Source organism: Lacerta agilis, chromosome 5 (assembly GCF_009819535.1).
Source record: "Lacerta agilis isolate rLacAgi1 chromosome 5, rLacAgi1.pri, whole genome shotgun sequence".
Lineage (NCBI taxonomy): Eukaryota > Metazoa > Chordata > Lepidosauria > Squamata > Lacertidae > Lacerta > Lacerta agilis.
The window spans coordinates 63,067,847-63,084,192 of record NC_046316.1 but is presented as its reverse complement, the minus strand read 5'-3'; the positions used below and the strand labels follow the sequence as shown (position 1 = coordinate 63,084,192).

Below are 16,346 nucleotides of genomic sequence, written 5' to 3'. Positions count from 1 at the left end.
GTAAATGTTCTGCAAGCTTCAAGCCCACCATGCATCTTCCTCTCCAAAGCATTACAGTTCTGCAACGTAAGAGAAAGCTTGATGAAATGCAGAAAACTGCGCCTGAATTGCCTGTGCTATTCATTTTACTGGTTAAAACACGGAAGTAACATTATTACAGCCAATGGATTTATATCAATATTAAAAGACAAAAACCAGGACAATAGAGAAATCAGTTGCCTGTAAACTCAAATATTGTATGGGTTTGGGGGCAACTGCTACCTTACCACAGTCCTCATTGCGGGCCCTGGTTTGATTTCCAGGAAATTCTTAACGTGATTTAATTGGTGCACACAAGTCTGGATGTCCCTCTCACACAGTTTGTTTTATTTATTTAGGAATTGAAATGCCACTTCAAAACACAGTTTTCTCAAGATAACTTATAATTAACATCATATGACATGAATTTAAGCAAACTTCAGCAAAATTGTTCCAAGGGGAGAAATTTCCACTTCACAACAGCACATCCAAAATGGCTGCTCTCCGAATACTTTAGTCGGTGGTACTCGTTTGTGTGTTCTTCTCCATTGAGGGAAGTTTCATAAACTCCTTTAAGATGAAATAGTAGCAGATACCATCCAGGAAGCAGTTGAGATTAGCCCAGCACAGGCTGATCTGAACAAATGAGCGAATGATCTGCTGGCAATCATCCAGTATTTGGTTCTTCACGAGATAATATAACACCAGGGCCACATGCAAAGGGGTGAAGCAGACGAGAAACGTAGTCAGGTTTGCTGTGATTATATTGATGGATTTGCTCCTGTTTGTGAGGGGCTCACCAGGCGTTTGGTTCCTTCGCAGGCGTACAATGATCTGGACCGTGCAGAAGATCATAGCTGTCATGCAAATGAGAAAAGCTGTTTCCAGGGTGATAAACAAGATGGTGTTTTTCCAAATACTTCCGGAAAAGCCATAGAAGCAGGGGCCTCCATGTTGGTGAAGTTGATATGTACACGCAGTTCCTGCCCACACCCCAGCTGAGATGACAAGACAAGTTGTGGCTGCTTTTTTAGGAGATCTCAGGGTAACGGCAACAAATGGGTGCAATATAGCAATGTATCTATCCACACATATGCATGCAGAGGTTAAGATGCTTCCGTACATGTTCACAAAATACAAGCTTTCCAGGAATGAGCAAAAGGCACCCCCGAGATGCCACTCGCTTTTGTGATAGGAAATTATCTTAAAGGGAAGAGCAAAGAGCATCAAGGTATCAAAAACCATCAGTGATGCCATGTAGATAATGGGTTCTGTCCATTGCCTGATCTTGCGGCAGGCAAACCACATCGCCATTCCGTTGAACAGCAATCCCAGGATGAATGTGGGAATGTATATCGCAAATTGGAAGCGTTCCACATAAGGTGGAATGGAGAGGCTGTTGTTCCCTTGACTAGAACAGTTGGCTGGAAGGCTGCTTATCTCCATCAGTTCAGTTTCCTTCAAAAATGGGAAGAGACAATGAGGCTATTGAGGTGTAGGCTACTGGATGATAGTTTAAAGAATTAGTCAATTGGTCGGTGCCCCCCACCCACACCCATTCAAAACCCACCTGAACCATGAGCTCACTGGATAGCATCAGGGAATCTATTTTCTTTCAATCTCCCATATGTAATATGGAGGTAACAATACTCACCTACAATATTAGAGTTGCTGTAAGGATCGAACACTTAGAAGAGTTTGGATTTGATACCCCGCTTTATCACTACCTGAAGGAGTCTCAAAGCTGCTAACATTCTCCTTTCCCTTCCTCCCCCACAACAAACACTCTGTGAGGTGAGTGGGGCTGAGAGACTTCAGAGAAGTGTGACTAGCCCAAGGTCACCCAGCAGCTGCATGTGGAGGAGCGGAGAAGTGAACCCGGTTCCCCAGACAACGAGTCTACCGCTCTTAACCACTACACCACACTGGAGTAGTTGAGGAGACCAACCTTGTTTCTCTGAGTCATTAGCAGGGTCAAATCCCACCTTTGCCACTTCCACTCATGTAGGCTGGGTGTGGCCCTGCAATAGGACACCAACAGGTTTGATAGCACTGCAGTAAAGCTTCGAGTCTTAGCATTCATATTGGTCCTACTGCAAAATAAACTAAATCGTATCATAGTTAATTAAGGGCATCTCTAACCAACCTGGGTCAATTGGAATATGTTCTTCATTCTCCCATTGAAATGCTGCTGCGACGCAGATGTGAACATAAATTTTACACCACAGCAGTCAGAGCAGAAGGTACCAATGGGCTACCCATTCAAACTCCCAATAACTTATGAAGGAGTAGCTAAAATGGCTTCCTCCATACAACTGGAAGCGAAAATAAAATAGTAATTAACTCAACTGGAACTGCAACCAAATGAAGACAAACAACTGAGAGAAGTAGGCAGTGGAGAGGAAGACACAGAACTCGAAGAAGGCGACTGGCAGCAAATGAACAGAAAGGGAAGAAAAACAAGACGAAAAAGACACTTGCAAAAAAAGAAGAAGAAGCAACACAGATGTGGCTTCCTCTCTGCCTGACATCTCATTGAAACTACTAGCTGTAAGTTGGAGATCTATAACCAAAACAGGCAAGAAATGAGATCTATGAGATCTATAACCAAAACAGGCAAGAACTGGGCTATTATTCTCTTAATTTTTTTTTGTTTGCAATATAACCATGTAAAACATTTTCTGTTTCTGTGGGGGAGGGGTTAGTGCTTATGTCCCCCAATTTCATCTTAGCATCTGACTCATGAAAAAGAAGAGGCAGACTGTTCCACTCTCAGCTATAAGTGCAGACAGAGGGAGGGAAGGTTGTGGCATTTTTGTCTGTATTCTGAGCATTTGCCTTTTCACATTTTAAGCTCATCGTCGTACGAGGGTGCTCTGCGTGTGTAATGTTCCCTTGGAACCTGGCTGCTAGATTATTTTTTTTAATTTTTGTTATGGGTTAGGAGCTGAAATGTGACCTTGAAGTGTGCTGTGGAATATGGTGCTTGGTGATTTATTTTTTTAATTTGCTGCTGAACAAGAATGTGACCTTGAGCTGTGTTTCAAAACCACTTTAGCTTTAGCTAAGCATTGTTGTTCTCTTCAAAAGAGGGCATGGCACACTCTTTAAGTAGTGCCTCATTGTGAGACTCATTGAGAATCCCCTGTAAGCTGCCTTGCCTTCCACAATGGAGAAAGGTCATTAATATTCCAATAATATTCCATTAATACTTGACTTCCTTCACCAAACTGGTGCCCCACAGGTGATTTGAATTCCAACTCTGGTCAGCCGGAGCCTATGATTCTGCTGGCTAAGGCTGACTTACATAATAAGTACCTATAAAACCCTAAACAGTTCAATGCAAAACTACTTGAAGGACTGTCTCCTCATATGTAAATCTGCTCATCCTTTAAGATTCGGTATTGCATCCTTCCTGTGTGTCTACTCTATCGCCTTCTGAGGCAAGATTGGTGACCACCAGTAACCATGGTCTAAATGCCAATGCCAACTGCAATTGAGATAATCTATGTTAGCTCCACCAGCTCAAGTCAGTCAGTATTCAGGATAGTGGGATGGGAAGGCTAGGTTCAGGCTGCCCACACACCATACATTTAAAACACATGACTTCCTACAAATAATCCTGAGAACAGTATTTACCCCCCACAGAGCTACAGCTCCCATCATCCTTAAACCAACTACAGTTCCCCAGATTCTTTGAGGGAAGCTATGTGCTTTAAATGGTGTGTACACTGCCTCACTCCCCACCTTACAAACAGATGGGCATCACTCTCAAAGCTGATAGTGTCAGCCATCTGATTACGGCTGTACATATTGCTTCTGATAAACACACAAAGCACATTTTGTACTCAGGCTGAGGAAGAAATGCACCTTCAAGTATGCTATGCTATGCTATGCTATGCTATGCTATGCTATGCTATGCACATGCACACAAACACATAGAGGAGTTGCACAAGTATGATAAAGGTAAAGGACCCCTGGCCGGCTAAGTCCAGTCAAAGGTGACTATGGGGTGTGGTGCTCATCTCGCTTCAGGCTGAGGGAGCCAGTGTTTGCCCACAGACGGCTTTCCGGGTCATGTGTTCAGCATGACTGAACCGCTTCTGGAGCAACGGGACACTGTGACTGGTGCCATAGTGCACGGAAATGCTGTTCCAACTTCCCTTCGCAGTGGTAACTATTTATTTGCTTGCACTGGCATGCTTTCGAACTGCTAGGTTGGCAGAAGCATGGACAGAGCAATGGGAACTCACCCCGTCATACAGATTTGAACCGTCGACCTTCCAATCGGCAAGCCCAAGCTGCTCAGTGGTTTAGACCACAGCACCACCCACGTCCCTTAGTTGCACAAGTATTTTCCAGGGTCTGCCATATCCAGTACTGAGGCCTACATGAGATGGCTTGCTGGATATAGACAGATATTAGCCAAACTGGAGATAAAGCATTGCAAATTTAAAATCCTAGATGAGATCAATGGTATCAGTACTTAAAGCTCATAGCACTTACCCCCAAACTCACTCTCCATAGAACCAGCCAGAACACTGGATGTTATTCAGTGAATCAACAGTAGGTCCTTCTTTACAATGCCTGTCCTGGAGCAGAATAAACACCAGATCCGAGATGCAAATACTAGCTTCCTCTTATCAATGTTCTTAAAACAAACATGTACCTGCTCACTACTTAATTAGCTTGTGCCATCATTTGTGAAAAGCTGCAGCTCTATTCTGTCTACTCCAGCTAACGTTCTCAACTCACATTATTTGAACTCCTCAGACTTCTGACGTAGTTTTTAAAGGTATTTGCATACGACGTTCCACTTTTTACTATGTGGTAAACCTGTAGCAGAGGAAATGGTATTTAAAAGTCATATTTAGCAACATGCGTGACAAGCTTCTCAACTTGGCCATGGTTAGGGAATAAGATTATGTTTATTTGAAACCACTCGAGAGAAACTGTACCGACGTACCGTAGCATATGCTGTAGCATAACCCAGGTTTTGACGTTGATTTTTATATTGCACTGCACTGAACTGAAACCACGGCACTGCCACTTAACCTATTGCTGTAAATAATTAGCTAATGAATTTCTGGAAAAGAAGAAAGCATGCAGTATAGAGTGCTACTCTTTTACACTTGCAGGTTAACAGTCACTACTGGAGGTGGTTCAAAACTGATTCTTGGCACCCTATGGAATTAACAGGGCTAGATCTGTAGTGCATTATGTTTGCATACTTCTTTTGAAAACCAGGCCACAACTGGGATAACTATTTTAGAGCTCTCAAAGGGCCACACTTGATATTAAGAAGTGAATGATATGCACGACCATGATTTTATAACCTTCCCCAGTTTACTGCCATATTTACAGAATGAGATGTCAGTGTATTTGGTGCAAATGAGACTAGTCTGCTCATTGTACAACAGTTTAGTTGAAGATGAGATCAAAACGTAGTTGTGAGTTTTACTTCTGAATAAGAAAGTTTCTAATTTACTTTTGAGCAATTATTAAAGTCTTTTATAAAACATGACCTTCAGTTCCAGGAAACTTGCAAGTTATGAGTCATCTGCTGTTTTCCCCACGCTGTATAGTGCAAGAGGACAGACTATGACAGAATCATCCAGAACGTAAATGGATTGAATATTCATCATAAGAAAGGCGATGTCAGAACTGAAAATAGTAAAAAAAAAAACATCTTAATGTATGTCGCTTAAGGAATTTAAAAATATTAATGGATGTACAAACACACTGGGCATATGCCTATAGCAAAAACAATACCAGTGATATTATTTCTTTCTGATCACCTATGAAAATCCAAACTCAAAATGAAGTACATTTAACTTTACTAGACCCATCAAGATGTGTAATTAGCATCAACTTGTAAATTGTTTGTGAAAATGCTGTTAGTCCTATCTTACTAGTGAGCAGGATTTTCTGCTCAACACAGTAGTTGCTTCTACTAAATACTAAATACAGGGACACTGCCTTCTGAATAGTTTATAGCCTTTAATTAAAACTCATTATATACTAAATTTATTTCAGCTGATTGTTCATGTGGATACTTTCAAGATATTATTGATAGCTGCTCTACATACTCAGTCATCTCCTGGTTTTCAGTTGCTTTATTAGCCATATTTCAACACTCCTTAGCTGCAGGTAACCTCAGAAAACCACTTCCATCATTTGATTAAAATGAGCTTTCACAGAGCAAATATGGGATAGAATTTTTGTTTGCAGAGGCAGCTCATTCATAATTTTAATGATCAAGAAATGAGAAAGCAATGGTCATACACGAGTTAACTTGGCTTTAGTGTTGGAATTGCTTCCATCTCTCTTTTGTAGAGGGACACAGGTGGCGCTGTCGTCTAAACCACTGAGCCAATCGGAAGGTCGGCGGTTTGAATCCGTGATGGGGTGAGCTCCTGTTGCTTGGTCCCAGCTCCTGCCCACCTAGCAGTTTGAAAGCATGTCAAAGTGCAAGTAGATAAAAAGGAGCGCTCCGTGTCGGCTCCCTCAGCTAGTAAAGTGAGATGACTGCCACAACCCCAGTTGTTCACGACTGGACTTTTAACTGTCAGGGATCCTTTACCTTTACCTCTTTTGTAGACCTATTTCCTTAACAATTAGGCTCAATTGGCCTTTCCCATAATTAAGCTGCAATCAATTCCCATTATGCTGGTTGACTATCATTTCTTCCACTTTTTCATTTTCCTCCTCTAGCATTCTGATTTTAACTTTCAGCTGCCATCTCTTCTGGAGCAATGAGCATATCCTTTTTATTAGCATTTTCCCTCCACTCCACATTTCCAATTTATTTGTTTTATGGCTAAAAGGAGGCAAGTTAATACTTTGAAATTAGATCACTCTCATTTGACAACATACCCTTGAAAACTCAAACTGGGCTCTTCACAATACCTTTGCCACATAGTACTCATAGAAACGTTAAGCTCTTTCAGTTGTTCTGATGCTGCAGACTCTTGATACAAGGAATCAAGTCATTATTGTTACCTAATTATGTTTACGTGGGCTGAATAGCCCCAAATCTGGAAGTTTGTCGGCAATAGGATGTATGACCTTAACAACTCCGTTGATGGTTAGTACCACCCCCCTGGGTCATTCTGGGGCCCAAGCGATCAAAATGATCTCTAGAATTCAGCTGCTGAAATATAAGGGCCCTCCTTCAATGTCTTCCAAGATCCCATATGGCTGCTGAGACCTTCCTAGCTCTGAGACCGGGAGAGGCTATTTCTCAATCCAACAGAAAATCACTCACTCACAGGTCAACCCTGACACTATCATAGCAATAACAGCCAATGTATACAGAAATAAGGTGCTGGCATATGCATTCCATAAACCTTTGGCCATCCCGTATCATATACCCACACTGTTTTAGGGTTCAAGGCAGTGAAGTATTTAGTGGCCGCAGGCTCATTCATTCCTACCCGTTGTTCAAATAACTGCAACTGTTAAAGCTCATTTTTACAGGACAAGGGATAAATGCAAGCAGGCTATATTCATACTAACTGGCGGCTAGAAAAGTATTCAAATGTTGTAAAAAATGCAACCCAAGTTAACTGTAAACTTAACATTGAGAGCAATGCAATTTTGAATAAATGTGCAAATAATACAGTGGTACCTTGGGTTAAGAACTTAATTCATTCTGGAGATCTGTTCTTAACCTGAAGCACCACTTTAGCTAATGGGGCCTCCCGCTGCTGCTGCGCCACCAGAACACAATTTCTGTTCTTATCCTGAAGCAAAGTTCTTTACCTGAAGCGTTATTTCTAGGTTAGCGGAGTATGTAACCTGAGGTACCACTGTATAAAATAGCACCCATCCTTCAAATTTAACAGCATTTTCTATTATAATGAATCTTAGTAAGTCTTTGGATTCCCAACAATAAAGACACACACAGGCTGCCATTGTTGTTTATCACAATTACCCCTGCAACCAATATAAATGTTTTGGTTGCAGGTTTTGCATAGCAGGGACACGAGCTCTAGAATCAGGAGCTTTAATAGGCATCCATGTTTGTTTAACGACTAACAAAAAAGTTAATGCCTGTAAGCTATTGCTGCTTAAGATTGTAGTATGTACTCACCTCGAGTAAAACAGTGAATCTTGCTTCTAATACAGAATGACATTGCACATGAACTGCAAGCTACTTCATGCTATGATCCTGTTTCTTAAGACACAAATACTATTATTTGGAATGGCTCCAAACCTTTGTAAAGGACTCAACTGCCTGCAAAGATGGGTTTATATTCCCTTTCTCAATGTATTGCTTGCAATTTGTCTTTATTTTAAAATTTACATGGACCGATTACATAGTTTTTCTGCCTACGCTTTAAGGATACTTTCATGAGGTATTCTTTCCAGTTGGTTCTGGAAATGTCCTGTATAAGGGTGAACACGACACCGTTATCAGGTTCTATTAAACCATAGGATAGGAAACAGAAACTTTTAAAAAAAGAAATAACAGAAGATATATATGTATATTCATTCATGTTTCTTTATTTAACACAAAGCTCAATGTGCACAATGAAACAATGATATCCCCATGTGATTTTCATTATAAAGACATGTCTGCTAAGATTTAGGATCCTGTAACGTATTAGTATGATTCTTTTCAATATAAATTTTTCAGGTTTTCAAGATTGCTGCAAAAGGAGTGCAAGGGGGAAGGGAGAGATCTTCAAATCTAGGAGGCAGTATATAGCATTTCTGACAGAAACTTTATTTTATACTTTTCTCAGAATATATTTGTATCTATTCTAAGAAAGATTTTAAAGCTATTTTAAATGATTAAACCAAACTGCTAGAACGCTTAAATGTTTATTTGAAACTGAACAAGTGAACTGAAGTATGAAAATATTTTCAAATAATCATCTGACATTACTTTTTTTCTAATACTCTTCTCCTTCTTCAGCCTCAGCTTCCACAGAATCAACACCCACTTCTTCATAATCTTTCTCAAGAGCAGCTAGATCTTCACGAGCTTCAGAAAATTCTCCTTCCTCCATACCTTCTCCAACATACCAATGCACAAAGGCTCGCTTAGCATACATCAGGTCAAATTTATGGTCAAGACGAGCCCAAGCTTCTGCAATGGCAGTTGTATTACTTAACATACACACAGCACGTTGCACCTTGGCCAGATCCCCTCCTGGCACAACAGTAGGAGGCTGGTAGTTAATGCCCACCTAGAAGAAAAATGAAAGTTTAATTATGTTTCCCTACAAGCACAATGCTCCACTACCCACATTCAAGGGAATCATTGCAGGGATTAGGAGTTTTGCTTCTTCCTTACTTCCCATTACAGCAGGCAAGGACATTACAGAAAGAAAATTTGAGGTGAACTGAACTAGACAATCAGGTAGGTGAGAATATAAAAATTGTATATATCTATTCTCCACTATGTTCTGAGGTTCTGCTTCTACACCATAGGGAGGGAAGGACAAATGGGTTTGTGGGCAATCCTGAGGATCCCACTGTGAGCAGACTGTACTTTTGACCTGGGGGTTTGTGTTTATCAATACAATGATAAAACTACACAGGATTAACATTCAGAATGCACTTATCATTAAGTTTTATTTCAGCCAAGAAAGCCCTTTGGGTATAGGGCGGTATATAAATTCAAATAATAATAGTAATAGCAATAATAATACTGTTAAATATATGGTTAACTTACTAATATCTTAGGATCACATTCTTTGGCATACACCAAGATCACAAAATCTACCAGGAAAGGGCAAACTATTTAAAAGCCTCTCTATCGATAGTTAGTCCCCCCCCCCCAATGCTAAAACAAATACTTTTAAAATGATAGGCAAACCCTACTTCTTAAAATCTACATTATTCCAATTCTGAAAATCAGTAAAAGCAATGACAGGCACTGTTCCATCTGATCACCTATTTGAGGGAATGGAGAAAACTGGACCTCTTCCTTGCCCAAATGTCTTTGTTCTGCAGAGGGAAAATCTGCAGCCCATTTCTATATGAGCTATCTGGTTAAGGAGTGATTTCTGTTACATACTTTTTATTTTACTTTTAATAGGTTAGTTGATGTGGTTCTCTGGGCACTCTGGGTAAAAGGGAAAATAAAAATAGAAACATTAATAATAGTCCTTAGCTAGAAGATTTTTAAAGGAAAAATCTCACCTTTTAATATTCTACTTTGAGCGCTTAACGATGATAGGAAATGCTAACTGCCACAAATTAGTAAAAAATAATAATGGTACGGCCATGTACTTTCCAAACTACTGGATATCTTGTGCCTTAATGACAAATAAGAAATGTAATTTACATGAATTTAATATTGTTGGGATAACTAAAATGCACTGAATACCGCACACTCTCCCATTTGGATTATGAAGCACGGTGCATGGGCCTGCCTCTAAAAAATATCTGGAAATCTTTGGAACTCAACACAGCTCAATACAACTATGTGACAAGGATCTGCTCTGAAAGAATGAAAGGGGCCTCGTGAATGAACAAATGTACCCTGTCATTTTAGACTGAGGACTGCATATTCAAGAAGCTTTTAAAGCTGTATTTGATTCATTTTGATTAGTGCAGCATTTTCTATGAACTAATTTGACTAATTTCACTTTCAAAATAATGGATTGAAATGTTAAAATGGCAAGTGTGGAAACAACTACCTATTTGTTGTTAATTTACAACAGATTAAAAATGAACTTATGGACAGCTTGTGTACCATAAAAACAACCTATAAAGAAATGGCTGAAAGGTTCTGTAAACTCACTTAAAATGCTTTAAAATACCTTGAATCCAGTTGGACACCAATCCACAAACTGAATGGTACGCTTTGTCTTGATAGTTGCAATAGCTGCATTGACATCTTTTGGGACAACATCACCTCTGTATAACATGCAGCAGGCCATATATTTGCCATGGCGAGGGTCACACTTTACCATCTGGTTGGCTGGCTCAAAACATGCATTAGTAATTTCAGCGACAGACAACTGCTCATGGTATGCCTTTTCAGCTGAGATGACAGGTGCGTATGTTGCCAAAGGAAAATGGATTCGTGGGTATGGGACAAGATTTGTCTGAAATTCTGTCAGATCTACATTCAGAGCACCATCAAAACGGAGTGAAGCTGTGATAGATGAAACAATCTGGCCAATGAGACGATTTAGGTTGGTGTAAGTGGGACGTTCAATGTCAAGATTGCGTCGACATATATCATAAATAGCTTCATTATCTACCATGAAGGCACAGTCAGAATGCTCCAATGTTGTGTGTGTAGTAAGGATAGAATTATAAGGCTCTACTACAGCAGTAGATACCTGTGGAGCTGGGTAAATTGCAAACTCCAATTTGGACTTTTTGCCATAATCAACTGACAGTCTTTCCATGAGTAAAGATGCAAATCCAGAGCCAGTGCCTCCTCCGAAACTATGAAAAATAAGGAAACCCTGAAGACCTGTGCACAAATCAGCCTAGAAGAAAAAGACAGCAAGCAAAATATTACAGTATTCAATAGTGTGTACTTAATGTACAAATCATTCCTACAAATCACTTTTCACTGTGTGCATTTAAAATATTTGGCTGATTAAAAATTTCCTTTCATTTTTCTTAAAATCTAATGATCCTAGACTTATTTAATGAAATACGCTGTTTTGTTACATTTGTTATTTTGTTAAGAAGTATGTTGTTTGATAGATAAAGCTAAGCAGTAAAGTACTGCATTCTATACTAGTAAGTTCTATTTAGTGTAGAACTAATTAGTCAACTTAAATTAGTCAAGCCCATTAATTTCAGTGGGTCTACAAATATGTTTAATGTTGGATACAATGCACTGAATTTAATAAGTAGTAAAATGAAATCTTAACACATTTTACTTGAAATCAAAGACTTCCAAAAAATATTAAAACATGGTATGTGTGAACAAAAGAGAATTTATTTATTTATCTATTTCAGAAAACATAAATTGTTGCTTTGGATGAAATTAGCTTGTTACTGGTATATGGCTTTTTTCTCACCATCTAAGACACATAAATGACTTCCAATTATTTATGTGGTCAATTAAAGTGCATGGCTTTGGGAATACTCTTTAATGCGCAATAAAGAACCAGTTTTCCTGTCTTTGTTAATTCTGTTAAATCTATTTCAATTACCTTTAAACTCTATTCTGGCACAATAAAATCATACCTTTAAGATTAAGGACCTAAACCAGAGTAACATGGGAAGTTTGTACATACCAGAATCCTGTTAACATAGAAGAGCCCTATGCAATACTGATAAGTGTTGATATTTTACTGCTCTCTATACAAGTGTACTTGTTTTAAAAACCCACTCACTTACAGTTCTATAGTTGTCTGTGCAGAAGTCAAATTGATTCAAGATTGATGGGTCTTTACTTGTAAGTTAAGTTTATATAAAGATGGGAGGTTGTAAGGAGGGTGTGATTACCGGTAGCAATTTGGTTGTGTGTGTCCTTTGGATTTTTCTGACTAGTTTGAAAGGTAGCAAAATAGGTTGATGTCTGTTCTTAGTTTACTACTAAAACTTACCAGCTTGCGAATGCGATCCAGCACTAAATCAACAATCTCTTTTCCTATGGTATAGTGGCCTCGGGCATAATTGTTAGCAGCGTCTTCTTTTCCAGTAATAAGTTGCTCAGGATGAAATAACTGCCTATAAGTGCCTGTACGCACTTCATCTATAAAAAATTATAAAGAATCTTGTAAACCATTCCTATTTCACCTTTGCCTGATGTATTTAGCCTTAAAACATTGTGCATGAAATGGTAAAAACAGATAGCTTGCCACAAAACTATTTTGGAAAATTTGTATTGCTAGTTAATATTAATCCATAACAACTCTAATATACTGCTCAAAACTGCAATATAGTCTATTTAATACTAGGAATTTCATACATCAGAAAGCAGCAATATACCTACCAACCACAGTTGGCTCAAGGTCCACAAAGACAGCTCTAGGCACATGCTTGCCAGCTCCAGTTTCGCTAAAGAAAGTGTTGAAAGAATCATCACCACCTCCTATGGTCTTGTCACTTGGCATCTGACCATCAGGTTGGATTCCATGTTCAAGACAATACAGTTCCCAGCAAGCATTACCAATCTGAACACCAGCCTGTCCAACATGGATGGATATACACTCACGCTGTTAAAACAAAACAGAACAAAACAAAACAAAGCAACAAAGACACATAGAAGAGTGAAAATTAGTTTGCTCTTTTGTAAATCACTGAGAATTAAAAAAAGTAGTACTGTACCATCACAAATACCATAGGCTATTTTTTTTTAAGTGGCTCTCTTTTCAAACACACCACTATCTCAGCTTAGATAATCTATTTAATGGAATATCCGAGGCCCGTTTAACTAACACCTTCAAAGAGGAATGTATTTCTCCTACCCTCCATACGATCCAATTAAGTTTTACTTATGCACTCATTACCTGTCATCTTTCACAGCATTTTGCCCTAAGCTGGCCATTACGTACTTCCCAAACGGTTAATAATTACAGTGCATTCCCTCCCTACCACTGTCTCCTTTCGCCCTTCTCTACGATTTCATGCCAGGATACCCGGCTTTACATTTCAACAGCTCCGACTTATCCCACTGTGGGCCTAAATCAAAGGAAAGCGACGGCTTTCACGCCTCCTCCTCCTCTTCCATGCCACCCTTTAATAGCAAAACCACAATATTCCACCGCTCCGCACCATGGCGAATCTGAGGCGAAGAGACGGTCAGCCCTCGCGCTCTCGGCCCTGAGTAAAGACCGCCAACGGCGCGAGGCCAACCGACTCCCTCGGCAAGATTCGCGCCTTTCGGGGGTCACGCGGCCGCTCTCCATTGGCTGCGAGAACCGCCGCTCGTTCCCTCGTGCTCGCGCGCCACCTTCACACGAGTCGGCCGGCCTTCGGCGCGCACGATGAGGGAGACCTCGGGTTTCCGTCTCCCCGCTTGCCATAGGGCCCTGCTTACCATCCTCTTACCCCGAGCTCACGGCCCCCGTCAGAACACCCTCAGCCGAAGGGGTTCAACACCCGCCATGCCGTCCCTCCCTCCCAAAGCCCCACCACAGAAGCCCCCGCTCCCTACCATGGCGCCTCGCGGAGATGACGAGTTTCACGGTCACCGGTGGAGCGTTCTGCGCCCTTCCTCGTCTGAGACTAACGTCAATTGTTCAGCCGTTGGGGGCAACGGCCTCTCTCGCGCCCCTTTCGGTCGCCCTACGGGTGCCCTATTGGCGGAGGCTGCTCCGCTTTTGCACGCTGATTGGTTGAACGGGTTCTTTTCCAACCAGGGATGGTTGTGGCCTGAAATGATGAGGGTGGTTGGAGGGGAGCGTGACGTTTTAGGCGGGAAACATTTTCGCTCCTGGGGGAGGGGTGGGTAGCTAAATGGATCGTCGGAACCCCTCGTCAACAAAAGTATCCTATGGGGGGGGGGAGTGCAACTTTATCACTCACTGTCAAGTGTGAAAACTGCATGCTTTTCACACATAATTGAAATGCGTGAAGTAGCTCATGCTTGTGGATTGCCAAGTGCATTGAAAACATTTACCCCCTCCAAACTTTGAATTAACCAACTGCCATTTATAACTATCTACTTTGAAGGCTGCAGCCTTATATGCACATAAAAGGTAAAGGTACCCCTGACCGTTAGGTCCAGTTGCAGAAGACTCTGAGTTTGCACGCTCATCTCTATAGGCTGAGGGAGCCGGCGTTTGTCCGCAGATAGCTTCTGGAGCATGTGGCCAGCATGACAAAGCTGCTTCTGGCGAACCAGAGCAGCACGCAGAAATGCCGTTTACCTTCCCGCCGGAGCGGTACCTATTTATCTACTTGCACTTTGACGTGCTTTCGAACTGCTAGGTGGGCAGGAGCTGGGACCGAACAACAGGAGCTCACCCTGTCGCGGGGATTCAAACCGCCGACCTTCTGGTCGGCAAGTCCTAGGCTCTGTGGTTTAGACCACAGCACCATGCACTTACTAGGGAGTAAATTCAACTGAACAAAGCAGTGAACATGTATATGATTATATTGCTTTTCACAAAAATGTGGCTCAAAGCAACTGAGAAACTCAGAAATAAACCACTTAGAAAACAGTAAAAAACAAGTACTGTACTGTATACAGAAAAACCAGCAAAAGACTAGGTCCATCAGGCCTCCTCTCCTTGAGCTGTCTCCTGGGAGCAACCATTTTATCAATCCGTCTCTAGGAGAGATAGAAAGCAAAGTTCACTCCCCACTACAAAACGACCACTATCCCAAAAACATAATGTAAAGGTAATGGTAAAGGGACCCCTGACCATTAGGTCCAGTCGTGGACGACTCTGGGGTTGCGGCGCTCATCTCGCTTTACTGGCCGAGGGAGCCGGCGTACAGCTTCTGGGTCATGTGGCCAGCATGACTAAGCCGCTTCTGGTGAACCAGAGCAGCGCACGGAAATGCCGTTTACCTTCCCGCCGGAGCGGTACCTATTTATCTACTTGCACTTTTTGGGATGCTTTCGAACTGCTAGTTTAGCAGGAGCAGAGACCGAGCAGATTCGCACTGCCGACCTTCTGATTGGCAAGCCCTAGGCTCAGTGGTTTAACCCACAGCGCCACCCGTATCCCCAGAAACATAATGTACCGCAGTACAATTGTGTCGTAAAATATCACCATTCTCATTTAAAATTAATACAGAAGCTTCCAAAATGCACAATGAAATGTATGTTTTAGCTAATGAGCAACATTATTCAGAAAGAAAACCACCCAACAGTGCCACCGTGTGGGAAATGTATCTGTCATTTTGTAGCAGTGGCTACAATTTGAAATCCTGTGTTTCTTAACTGTCTTAAACAGTTTCTGTACTTGCCACAAGGAGGAAGCATAACCCACATTTAGAAAAGCTGCATAGCATTTAAAGAATGGTTTAAGAAAGTAAAGTTTTCAGCATTTGTAATGAGGGTTACAAAAACAGTAGAAGGGCTGTATTTTAGTATTCTCTTCAAAGCTTCATCCAATAAACAAAGCATTGTCAAAAACTACTGAATTGCAAGAATGCCTTTATGTGCTAGCTGTTATGTTCTGCTTAACACAGATTTATTGAATCGGAGGCAGTTTTCAAATCAAACTGGATTTTATTCTAAGTAAAATATTATTATGAGTGGGTGGTCACTCACCAGATCCAGACACTCTGGGAGAAGACTGATTTTCTAGATCCATTTCTATAATGGTTTTGATCTGACTTTGGCACAGAAACTGCCTTGGTTGCCTTATGCAGTTTGCCTAGATGCCATAAAGTTTAATACGAACAGTCAATTTCAACAAGTATATGTTGGTTGAATACTGCAA

General features: G+C 41.0%; 2 protein-coding genes across 3 annotated transcripts; both read right to left on the bottom strand.

Moving 5' to 3' along the window:
- Positions 1–400: 400 nt before the first annotated feature.
- On the bottom strand, positions 401–4,727 carry LOC117046323 (G-protein coupled receptor 55-like). The gene is made up of 2 exons (XM_033148116.1): positions 4,525–4,727; positions 401–1,476 (listed from the first exon to the last, which is right to left on the bottom strand). The coding sequence occupies exon 2, from the start codon at positions 1,462–1,464 to the stop codon at positions 532–534; it is 933 nt and encodes a 310-aa protein (XP_033004007.1). The 5' UTR covers positions 1,465–1,476; positions 4,525–4,727; the 3' UTR covers positions 401–531.
- Positions 4,728–8,828: 4,101 nt separating this feature from the next.
- LOC117047274 (tubulin alpha-3 chain) lies at positions 8,829–14,205 on the bottom strand. 2 transcript variants are annotated; one of them, XM_033150221.1, is made up of 5 exons: positions 14,105–14,205; positions 12,941–13,163; positions 12,552–12,700; positions 10,797–11,477; positions 8,829–9,215 (listed from the first exon to the last, which is right to left on the bottom strand). In XM_033150221.1, exons 1-5 carry the CDS (start codon positions 14,105–14,107, stop codon positions 8,919–8,921), a joined length of 1,353 nt encoding a protein of 450 aa, XP_033006112.1. In that variant the 5' UTR covers positions 14,108–14,205; the 3' UTR covers positions 8,829–8,918. The 2 variants fall into 2 exon arrangements, with proteins under 2 accessions (XP_033006112.1, XP_033006113.1); XM_033150222.1 differs by lacking the exon at positions 14,105–14,205 and adding an exon at positions 13,723–13,841.
- Between the last annotated feature and the right edge of the window lie 2,141 nt (positions 14,206–16,346).

Bases quoted from the DNA above. Each gene is read 5' to 3' on its own strand.
- LOC117047274 (XM_033150221.1), bottom strand. The intron at 12,701-12,940 runs GTAGGTATATTG...AATTTTTTATAG, and splicing joins CCTTGAGCCAACTGTGGTTG to ATGAAGTGCGTACAGGCACT. The intron at 9,216-10,796 runs GTATTTTAAAGC...TTTTTCTTCTAG, and splicing joins GGTGTCCAACTGGATTCAAG to GTGGGCATTAACTACCAGCC.
- LOC117046323 (XM_033148116.1), bottom strand. From the start codon at position 1,464: ATGGAGATAAGCAGCCTTCCAGCCAACTGTTCTAGTCAAGGGAACAAC.